This window comes from Pholis gunnellus (assembly GCF_910591455.1).
Source record: "Pholis gunnellus genome assembly, chromosome: 13".
NCBI classification, from domain to species: Eukaryota; Metazoa; Chordata; class Actinopteri; order Perciformes; family Pholidae; genus Pholis; species Pholis gunnellus.
The window spans coordinates 8,865,460-8,877,793 of record NC_136540.1 but is presented as its reverse complement, the minus strand read 5'-3'; the positions used below and the strand labels follow the sequence as shown (position 1 = coordinate 8,877,793).

Below are 12,334 nucleotides of genomic sequence, written 5' to 3'. Positions count from 1 at the left end.
AGTCTTCTTTTTACTGTACATTTAAGGGAGCACTGCTCAAAGAAATGGGTGGTGTATGTTTGAATTAGTCTTTTTTTTACACATAGAAGTTGGCACACATTTGCACACGTATAATAAGGTTGTGGTGGAGTTGAACAAATGTAGGGTGAGCACCACTGAATTAATTAAAAAATAAGAAAGGAAAAGAGCAGAAGCCGACCCATAACCCTCTGTGATCTGACTGCTTTAACAACTAATTATAATGTGGACTTGGAGTTGTGGTGCCATAAAGGTTTTATGAAATAATGAATTGCGGGTACTCTATTTTTTTAATATGAAATTGAGACACTTTTAATGCCATTCCATGTGCTGATACTACATTCCTTTACCTTTCTGTGAACACATTACTTCTATTGGTTATAGCAGCCCCAGGACTAAAAACATAAGGAAGCAATAAAAAAATGTACTAAGACAACCAACCTTTTGTGTTTGTTTAGGATTGCAACTTCCATGCTCTTCCACTTTTGCATGTGTTTGCAGCATTTCTTCATTTGGAGTGCATTATCCTTAACGTTTATGCTTTTACTCACATATATATCTTTTGATCTCAGACAAATGCAACCACCTCCTAAGCTCTACTTCACTCGCAGAAAATTTCCTAAATGAGCATCCCAGTTGCTGATTGCTTAATGAGCTGCTGCCTCAGTAAATTGAACCTGATTTCATGCCTATGACAAGCGAACATATAGAAGGAAATGTACAGAATTTAAAGAGACCATTTCATGTTCATAAATCAGGAAGTTAATGATGGTCATAATGCATCTCAAATTAGTCGTAACAGGATTCAAACTGAAAGTGATGTCAGTGATGCCAATCTCGGCACCTCAAAAATGACTTTCCTATCTTTGATGAACCTGTGAGCCTCATCAGGCCATCAGCAAGTTAACACGATGTAGCACCACTTGTAGCGTACAGTTACAGACAAAGGGCCTCTGTCGGCCCACGCACATTTGTCAGAGATTGATATTCTGACCCACAGCTGCAAGGCTGCTTTGAATAGCAGATCAGTTTATAGGCAAATCCAGAATTAAATGAAGTCAGAGCAAATATAAGTCGCTTTAAAAAGATTTACAAAATTAAACTCCCTATGAGCTGGAATATCATGCAAGTGTGATTCTCTGAACCCGGACAACTAAACTCGGAGAGAAAAGGAGAGATACAGACTCACCCAAGAAGACGAGTCTTAAGGTTAGAGAGACCATACCCAATACGTGACAGGTTTGATCTTCACCTGAGCCAATTTGTATCCATCAACATTTTGCTGAAATGTCATTTAGTAAAACATTCAGGACCTTTCTGCTCATACAATGAAAAGCCTCTGTGCAGAGAGAAAAGTGGCTAACGTTAAAATGCAAATATAAAGATAAAAAGGTGAAATCTTACCGTTATCCTCGACGGAGAAATGGAAGAGATCAGAAGTAGCATTTTCTTCCTTCCGTAACACATAGCAGATGTTCAGGTCATCAATATTGGCTGGAACGGGAAAGTAACGTGGCGTTAGGAGTGACACAACGGGTGTAAAAAAGCAGGGCTGCAAGAAGCACCAAAAAAAAACGTGTATGCAAATATGGTAAAATCCTGTCAACTGTAAAACCAACAAAAGAAAAACCAACAAAAAAGCTAAACGACAAGCAAACAACCACAAATGTTTTGATGTAATTAATAACACAAATGAAGGCCAGTGTCGTGTTAATGATGCATGGCGAAAAGTTTAATAACCTTTCTCCAATAATCACAAGGTGACGGCTAAATTATGAATTGTATATCGAAGAGATTTGCCATTGTCAAGATTAAAAACATATATTCATGAAACAATTAGCATTTTAAGATAAAAAATGTGAAGTTTCACGCTGGCTACACAGAAATAGCCTCAAACACACTTTGAAGTTGTATTACGGCTTTCTGGCTTGTTCAAACACTCTCTGTCGAATAATTGTTCAAAGATGGAAGCTGTCCTGCTTCAACACCATATCAGCTACAGTAACAGCAGGTCTCTAGTATCACACTGATTCTGTTCCTTATCAGCACTCAGCATGAAGAATTTTCTACCAGAGTACGCGTTCTGAAAGTCATGCATCCGTAATCCAGGACGATAAGGCCGCAACCTTAAATCCGAGACAGCTCGAGCTAAACCAACAAGAAACGTTTAAATCCCGAATCCCGAACAGCCCCGAAAACCAGGTGACAATGGATCATTTAATGACAGACGGGGGTAAGAATGTTAAAAGCAGGATTGCGGTGGATTATTAGAGTACACTGCCACAGCTGTTTTCCTAGCTTCTTGAATTACAGGGTTTCTGTCTGCCTTTTTGTTTTTTTTCTCCACCATTCTCCAGAAACGTCTATTACAGTGCAGAAAAATCATCAAGACTGTGAAAGGGCTTGGCCTCTGCGAACCATGTCCTTCAATAATAGATGTCAGCGGAAGGAGGTTCATAAAAGTATAAACCCCTGACTTCTGGCTGGTGTGCCTCTAAAGCCTCTTCGGTGGCTTCCTGTCATCGCTGCCTCTGCTAACATGACGACACGGACAAAACAACATACAACCATCTTACATTTGTACATTATGTGTCCATGAGAGTATCGTTCTACACCCAGACTAGTGTTCGTTTTTTCACATTAGCGAGTATCGATCTGATCGCACGGGAGAGGCGGCAGGAGAAATGGTTCTCTGGAGTATATTGTGACACAGCCCTGAACCCGAGGACCTTGCAAATGTAAAGCCAACACTGTGAACGGGGGGGCACATTGTTCATCAAATATTTAAAAAGAATGCCTCATGGGATGTGCCCTGGAAATAGGAAGAGTAAATAAAGAGCGAGGGATTGTCTCTTTCACCTGACTGATTCCTCTGACGAGCCCGTTTGCTCTCTCTCAGTCACTCTCTCACGCCCCTTGCCTCATTCTTTATTTCTCTCATGCCACTTACACCTCCCCCTTTCCTCCTGCCTCCGTTGCACTCTTCCATTTTACTTGCTCTTTCTGCCCCCTCTTTTGCCCCTTTGCCTCTCTTTCTCACTGCACTCTTGTCTCATCTGTGCCCTCTCTTTTTTCAAAGACCACAGGCACACAGTGGCTGTCTGAAGTGTCCGTCTCCTGTCGACTGAGAAGCACTTGTTCACTCTGTTTTTTTCAGCCCCCCGTCAGTGCTTATGCTAAGCTGTGGCACAAGCAGGTGAATTTTCTTACTTGTTTGTATGATTGCCTCAGCGTGACATTAAATACTGCATTGATTGCATCGCTTTAAACCTCAATCAACAGCATTGTTGCCTTGATTCTGTGTGTGTTATCAATAAACAGACATGCAGGAATGGACAAATTCAATTCAGGCGGCATATCTCGCTCTGTATGGAAATGTATTACGTTGAGAGTTTTTAGGTTTCTATATAAATATTTAAGATGCACAAATTGCTATAAATCATTTCAAATTCGTACTGACTGACCAGGTCAAACCATGGGAACTCAAATGCCGTCCTTTTACTAAAAGATCTGCTCTGACCTTTTCACTTGATCCTCTACTTCTGTCTTGCTTCATTTAACAAACCACTGTAGAGAACATCAGATGTGAACGTCTCCCCGGAGATGCAGAAAAAATAAATTATTCATCTCGAACCGTCTACAAGACATTTGTGCCAAACATCAGCCTCCAACTTTGGTCTGCTAATTATGATTTGATGAGGAAGTCACATCTAAATCAGGCCCACAAATTAACTATTGAAATTCCCGAGCCTGCACTTGTCACACATATGAATAATTATTACTCCATAAATTAAAATCTTGTGAAACATTCATCAAAACTTACAGGTTTGCAGGGATTTTTAACTTAAACATTTTACTCTGAATAAAGTATTAAGGAATATAATTATAGGAAAAAAAAAAAAAGTTTAAAAACGCTTCCATTTGCCAAATAAGCACAGTAATGATATTCAGCCATGTTTAAAGATGTTTGAGTGGGGAAAGGCATTTTTTCATGTTAGATTGACATTCCTGTAGTTTAGCTTACTAATAATGTAATGTAATAATGTAATAATTATTTTAACAGTATATTAGAGAGTGGGATGACCATTAAGGTAATTTTGTTTACCAGAACTGATAATTACATTATTAAATCCCCTTTTTTTCTGTCCAACATCACTCAACCACTGAACAGTACTTAACAAAACATTGTCATTTAATTATGTTATCCACATGCAATATTCGTGCAAAGGTCATGCATTAAAATACTGGTGGGTGTTTGTTTACCTTGACTAAATGTGTTGACGGAGTTGTTCCCCTGTGCCAGGTTGACGATGTAACCATGTTTGGGCTGCGTGGTGATGTGGAAGACCAGGGAGGCCGGGGTGCCGTCTCTGTCCTCTGCTCTCAGTGCTTTGGAGCTGACGGGGAACCCGAGGTGACCTGTGGCCAGGATCTTTAAAGCAGGGGCGCCTTTATTCACCACGATCTGGGGGACGCCGTTGTCAATAGCCACGATGGTGATCTTCATGGTTTGAGGGCGCCGAGTCTCGAACACAGTATCGGGGAATACGTAAAAGTCAGTGTGTGTGCCATCGGTGACTGTAAAGGAGAAGGAGTCCTCTGATGATTCAGTTCCGTCGTGTTTGTAGCTGATGAGGTTTTCATTGAGGTCTTGTTTGGTGAAGCTGGTGACGGGCGTGGACTTGTTGTAAAGGAGTTTTCCGTGAACAGGCAGCTGGCTGACTGAGAACTTCAGCATCTTCTCAGCTGTGTCCTGGTCCTCTGCAGTGAGCTCAAATGGCGTAATCAGCTTAATCTGCCCTTCTGTGACAACCAAACTATTTACAGTAACAACAGGTTTCTTATTATCAACATCCACAATGGAGACTCTGAAGGTTCTGAAAATAGGATTGTAGCCGTCAGTGACTTCAAACTCAAAACTGTCCATTTTTACCTCATCGTCTGACGTGTGGATGTAGTAAATCTTGCTGCCAGCCAGCTGGAGCTGAGTAAAAGCCACAATGGGCATCCCAGGAGTATCTGTACACTCCAAGTGGCCTCTGACAGGGGCCCTTGTGACAGTGAATATTAAATTCTCATCAGGGCTGTTGAGGTCAGTAGTGCTGAGGAGATCTGTGGTCAAAGTCACTCTGCCACCTTCTCTCAGAGACACACCTTTACTGACCACATCGGGGAACACCATGTCAATACTGCCCACAGTGATGTAGAAGTAACGATCAATTAGTGGGTTCATTCCATCGGTGACATCAAATTTAACCAAGTCCCGGATGCCCTCCTGACCGTTGTGTGTGTAAAGAATAAGCCCTGCGTCGATGTCAGCTTGTGTGAAATTCATGCCTAGCGTGATGTTCTCCAGAGACCCGGATGGTGTTTTCCTCTGCAGGAGACCCTGACCAGGCCCAAACCGGGTGACATATGTGAGCGTACTGTCATCTGAATCTAAATCTGTTGCTTTGAGCACTCTGTTGTCGATCTCTTTGGTCTCCCCAATTTCCACCTCCAGGCCGTCGTTGATGAGCATTCTGGGGGTCTCGTCATCAACAGCAATGATCATAACCATGGCTGTTTTCTGCACAGAGAACTTTCCATCAGTCAGAGTGACATCAAAGCTGTCCTCTGTTGTCTCTGAGTCATCATGCTCATAAATAATACTTGACGCCTCCCTAATCTGCTCTAAAGTGAAATTAGTCACCAAAACCGAGCCCGTGGACAGCTGGTTTAAAATGGCACCATGTTTGGGAGGTTTGGAAATTATGAACATCAGCTCCTCTGGTGGAACATCGGCGTCGGCCCCGTTAAGAATTGGAGTGTCGATGACGATGTTCATTCCCTCCATCAAGACTATCTCCCTCAGATAAATCTCAGGCTTTTCATCATTTGATGGGATGATGACAATTGGGAAGAAATGGTTCTCTGAGAAATTGATCCCATCAGAGCACCTAAATGTGAACCTGTCTTCCACTGGCTCTACCCCTTTGTGAATGCTCTGCACATAGTGGATATTCCCCTCCCTGATGTCTCTGATGGTAAAAGCACTGATAGCTGTTCCTGACCTGGACTTTTCTGAGCCTGGGGCAGGGGATATATTTTCCACATAGCCGGCAGTGGGCTGGACAATGATGGTGCAAAGGATATCATCCGTTGGAGTGTCATTATCATCAGCGTTTAAGTGCTGAGGGCCAATGGCGTATTTCTCCCCTTCAATGACACTGAATTGAATCCCAACTCCGACCTCAGGGGCCTGGCTGTCAACAGGAAGGATAGTGACTCGAACATGGACCCCATTGACCTTATTTCCACCCACTGTCCAATCATCGGACATGTCTGTGAGAGTCAAATTGAAGCCATCCTGCTCAGAGGCGAGACCTATCTCCCCACCGGTGTGTGCATACACAACCACACCATTAATAATATCAGCCTGTGTGAAACGTGTGGCAGGGACTCCTTTAACCAATATTTCACCCATTACTGGAGGATCTTCCACAATAAAGGTGAGCAGGAGGTCATCTGTGTCATCATCGTGGCCTTGAATGACATTAGTTGTGATTTCTGAGGCTCCGTTTTCCAGCACATCCATATGAGAGCCGATTGTTCCCGGAGGCAGATTGACGGTTGGCGTTTCATCATCGACAGGCTTTACATTAACTTTGACCGTCACGGTTACAACATGAATCCCATCACTGACATCCAGCAGAAATTCATCGCTCATCGTCTCCTCCCCACCATGACTGTATGATGTCTTCCCCTCTGAAATATCCTCCAGTCTGAAAACCCCTTTTTTCTCTAGATCAGTGAATGCAACCTGGACCTGGCCATATTTAGCGGGCTGGCTTAGAGTAAAGGTAATCTGTTTGCTCTCTGTGTCGAGATCTGTGGCGTCTAGCTCCGCAATACTGATGATGTGCATTCCACGTTCAAACACAGTAAAGCCTGTGTTTGTGATCTGGGGGGGTTTGTTGTTGACAGGCTGGAGGTAAATAGTGAAAGCTCCTTCTACGCTGTTCCCAGCCGTGTCTTCAACAGTGTAACGAAACTGCACAACGTGGGCTGTAATTCCAAGCTCAACATCTGGGGGGCCGTAGGAGATCTTATGGTGGTTAATTTGAGCTTGTGTGAACTCAGTGACTTCCGTGTCGGGGCTGTCCGTCAGAATCAAAGAACCGAACACAACTGGGTTATTTTCATCGGTATCCATTGGGGGCTGGATAACTGTGAATTTGAGGTCACGGTCCTCAGAGTCCAAATCGGTGTAGCGCAGAACTTCTTTGCTAAAGTGAGTGAGCTTGAACTCCTCAACTGTCAACTGCAGGGTGGTGCCAGGGAACAGCTCAGGGGGTATGTCATCTATGGGTAAAACACGAATAATAAATGCACTCTCTCCTGACTCATTAGGGGGGTCGTTGTCATCCTGAACTGTGAACACAAACTGATCCATGATGGTATCTGTGCTGTGAGGGCCCGTGTGCTTGTAAAACAGCTTTCCATCAGTGATATCTTTCTGAAGCCACTCCGTCACCTCCTTCTCATACACTTCATCCTCAGCATTGAATTTCCAAGAGGAGGGGTCCTCTGGGGCGTCTGACTGCCTTAAGAGCACTGTGCCAATGGTAGAAAAGGGAGCAACAATGGTGAATTTAACAGTTGAGTCCTCAGAGTCAATGTCGGCAGCGCTAAGCATGAGGGGAGATATAGGCATCATCTGGTTTTTGAATAGCACCAGGCCGGTGTTGGCATTTATAATCGGTGGCTCGTCATCAGTGGGAACGATTGTGATGGGAAACAAGAATTCTACCTCGTTTTTGCCATCCGACATTTTGAAGACAATGTTGTCGCTGTACGTGTCGCTCCCATCGTGCTGGTACACGACGACCCCTGTTGTGAGGTCAGCAGGTGTGAAGCGTTTCCTGTGAGAGCCCAGCACCATGAGGTCCCCGTGGCGCAGCCCATCCACCACTGTGATGGTGACTGTGTCCAGGTTGTCTTCATCGCTGATCTCCAAGTTGTGGGCGCTGAAGAGAGGCCGAGACTGCCCCTCGTACAGCAGCTGACCCGTGTTACGCGTCACAACGGGGGCCAAAGAGTTCATCGGCTTCACGACTATCATAAAAGCAAAGGGGTCGGAGACGGCCCCGTCTGTGTCTACCACCTCGAACTCAAGCTGGAAAATCCTCTCAGTGTCTGAGTCCAGGGAGGGGGGCTTGTAAGCAATTTTCAGATCACGCAAGTCTCTCTGGTAGAATGACGTGATAGGCAGGTTTCTGTCATCAGTGCTTACTATGTAGCCCTCCTCATAAGATAAGGGAGAGGTGATGTTGAAAATAAGCTCATCTGGGTCTGACTCAGCATCTTCAGCAGCGAGCATATCAGGCGTGAGGGCGGTCATGACGAACTGGCTGATCTCCATCATCATCATGGACACAAAGCTGGGTTTGGGGGGAGTGTTTTCTTCCCCCCCTTTGATGCGAATCATAAGATGGAAATACTCCTGTTTCACTAGGTTGCCTTCCTTATCATGCAGCTCCACAACCATGGGAACGTAGTCCCTATTGGGAGACTTGTGGTCAAACGTGTGCTCATAGCGGATGTCAGCTTGCATGAATTCATCACAGTCCATCATTTTGGAAAGTTTCCCCCCGTCAATGAGTCTTCCATATCTGGGCAGTGTGCTGCCACTAGTCAGGGATGTGACCTCACATTTATGAGAGTCTCTGTCATAAGTAAACTCTAAAATCTTCTTACCAATGGGGTTACTGGTCGCTTTGAGAGTATCAACAGTGAGAGGCATGTTTTTGGTGAGTATATCTAGTTGAGTAAAAACTACTTCAACCTCCATCATAAACGGGATAATAACGGTTTCAGTTTGCGCATCATACCTGAGCTGCAGCCTCACTCTGTCCTTAGCCGGACTTCTGGACCCGTAGTGCACGTACGTCACATCGTTGGGACCGAAATCACACGGAAACTTTTTGGGAGAGAGATGCCCCGGTCTCTGTGAGAGCGGATCATTGTCCAGGACGGTGAGGCTGCACCGGTCTCCCGGCTGCGTCTGAATCACCAGATCGTTGATGGGATCGATGAAGACCGATCTCCCGAAAGGCACACGTATTCCGCTGTTGGCCACCAAGATCGCGTCTTCTGACAGTTCAGATCTCAGCGCGTAAAATAGTCCAGAGCTGTCGGGCTGCGCGAAAACAATACCTGTTAGTGAAAAACACAGGAGAAGTCCATGGAGCGACATAGCGACGGATGTGATCCAACCCACCCGGAAAAAAAAAACAGTCACTCTGCCGAGGTGCTGAAAAACGCTCCGGTCTTTTTTTTTTTTACTCAAAGAGGTAGAAATCCCCAAAGTGTTGGGAGTCAGCTGGATGCTTACACGGTGGTGACTCCCGTGCGTCTAACCGTCCGGACCCTCGACATGCTCCGCGAGAATAGCGCGCAGGAGTTTTAACTTCAGACACTTGAGAGCCTGTGTACAAGTGCTACCGCCCATCTCTGCACGTATTGGAGGGTTTTTAGGGCTTGTTGCCTCAGCCCTGTCGCCAATGGGCAGTGCAGCTGACATTCACAGGGGGGGGGGGGGGGGGACTAGAAGATGAGCTGAATTTCACAGGTTCATCACAGATTTAGTGAGTTTCTCCTGCCAGAGTCTCTAAAAAGATATATACGTACGATGGAACGTAAAGCTCACATTGCCCCAAAGAAAAGTAGCCTATTTAGGTATGGCTGCACGAGTGCTCTGATCATGATCATGTCACCTGTGAACATTCAGACTGTGGGCATGCAGATATTCTCAATGCTTTCCATGCTATGTCAGAAAGATAAAGTTCAACAACTCCTCTAACTTTATTGTGTGACTGCTTTGACGATAGGGGGATATTTGACTCACTAAATAATCAAATAAATAGTTTTAATATTGCAAAAACTGATCATGTAATTTATTTATTGCACAATAAAACAGATAATGTATGCATTAGCAGGTTCGTCTGCTCCAATGTTCATTATTAATTGTTATGATTATTATTATTTTTTACATCTTTAGAAAGTAAAGCTCAGGGGAATCCCAAACTGCTTATCTGTAAAGTCCCTTGATCCAGTGTGAACATGGATCATTGTAGCATGTCAGCTGTCTCTCTTTCCTGTCTCTACTGTCAGAACCTACGGGTGATTGTTGTATTCCTTGAACTCTTGACAATCTTCAGTGCAACAAAAACCTAATTTTGTTGCTAAAAACTTTACTGAAAAATGTAAAATTAGGTTTTAAAAAGGTTTAGGTGTAAAACGGACTATCGACTATATAAATTCATTGTTACAATATCCATGACATATGACATTTTGGGCTTTATTCCTTAAATAAAGGGACACTTTTATTAGTATGGTCGTTGTTGGCTTATTACTCCTCTCTAACGTTCCTCCTCATTTACTCCAAACACACTTTCTGTAGAACACTTTTGTGTAAATCACTTAAAAGAAGTGAAAGACTGGCTCGTTAAGTTCTTATTCATGCATGCAATTATCCATTTTTGTTTTGCTGGTTGTTAAATTGTGGGAAATAAGCAGTTGATTGCGGGCCTGTGAAACCACCCGTAAGCAAGACAAATACGCTGTACACCTCTCATTGCAGTAGGCTGGAGATAGAATGACCTCGTCCCTTTCATTGTAAACTGTGATACAACAAACTAAAATCCATAATACGGACATAAATAGCTGCTTCTGGACGTGACTAGAAAATCTATCCACCTAGACCTCAGTGGTCCTCGGGGTGAATTTGAACTGCAAGTTAGAACATCTGTCAAGGCTACTGTAAGTCATGAGAGAATAGACCTATTTATTTCCCTGTAAGTGGGCTTTTGGATGTGACATTTTTTTTTTTTGCTGAATACTCTTTCATTTGATGGTTACTATTTGTATAGAGACCGATATGCAGTGGCTTTGGCAACAGTTGCAGTTAAATAAAAAGCATGGCTGCAGTTTGTGCAAAGATTTTTATGATACTGAGAAACATGATGTAATTTTCAGGACGGTGCACGAGTTCAACAAAGAGGGGCCGAGCATCAGCATTGTGTATACACAACAATGTATACAATTCATACTGACTGCTAAAATCCTATTGAAGGATCTTTCTTTCGCCAGGAAACTGGTTACATGTTTCAAATATGAATATTTAAAAAGTTTCACGCTGTTCCCACAAACCTGACAGCCTTAAGACTCAAAAGTCCCCATAAGCCTGATCCTTAGAAGTACTGCTTGTGACTGCATGTTGTTCTTGACTCAACACCACCTACGTTTAAAATTCCAGGTGATTAGAGGGTTTCTAGTGCCTTGTTATTTCACAGTATGAAGCACCCCCCAGCTTCTCCAGCTGTCATACTTTTTATATGTACCTGAACATTCTCCTTGTGACTTAACATGAGAGAAACCATTCAGATACACGGATGTTAAATATCCACTGTGAGAAGTGACATTTATACAGATTATACAGGATACGGAAGTCGGATGAGAGACAGAGGGAGTGATGCGGAACAAAGGAGGGATGTAAAGATCCTTATTAAGTCAACAAATTAGAGACTAGTGAACATTTTCACCTGGAACTTGAAGCTACAATGGTTGTTTCCCACAAAATAATTTTCCATAGGAAAACATTTAAAGGAATCCATATGATGGTAATGAGCACCTTTTGTTTTACCATTATTTTGAAACCATGGGTCTCTGCTCATCTGACTAATTAGTACTAAAACCCCTGCAGCCCATCTCTATCACACACCAAACATTTGGAAAGTCCAACTTCAGATTTATGACATATTCATACGTTACTGGACGTGGGGTTCCTTCAGCACAGCAGCTGCCTTGCTGCGATAAGGCCACACGTGGAGATTCTAGGGTTTGAGCATACATTGAACGGGAAAGATTCAATACTGTCAGGTAATGAGGCAGCATGAGGTTTAGCCACCAATCTGACTTTTGCATTTGCAACATCTTGGCGTGCATATACCTCAAATGACAAAAAGCATTCTCTTCTTATCATTAAAGCTATTTGAATAGACCACATTCGTCATTAAAAAGCCAACCAATGTGGCACTCAATGTTATTCAGCAACATGAGCACACCAGAGCAGATTAATCTAAATCAATTTTACACATTCGTATAAGCCATATGGTGAAATAAGATAATTGTTGTTTGACCTGTGAATGTACGAAGCTGTGAATAGTTTTGTCTGGTTACCAAGTCATCAAAAATGAACCCCCTAAAATGTGACTGTTTGTCGACACACACGGCCCACACACCTCTGTCCCAACAGAATCAAGGAGCTTTCATC

General features: G+C 43.4%; 1 protein-coding gene across 1 annotated transcript in view; it reads right to left on the bottom strand.

Annotated features, from left to right (window-relative positions):
- The window catches only part of frem2a (FRAS1 related extracellular matrix 2a), a gene marked incomplete at both ends in the record, with an annotated part of 51,793 nt that extends 42,537 nt beyond the window's left edge, over positions 1 to 9,256 (bottom strand). The window contains 2 exons of the mRNA XM_079171727.1: positions 1,423 to 1,512; positions 4,282 to 9,256. Of these exons, the coding sequence (XP_079027853.1) occupies positions 1,423 to 1,512; positions 4,282 to 9,256 (5,065 nt within the window). The remainder of the gene's footprint in view (positions 1 to 1,422; positions 1,513 to 4,281) is intronic.
- Positions 9,257 to 12,334: the final 3,078 nt, after the last annotated feature.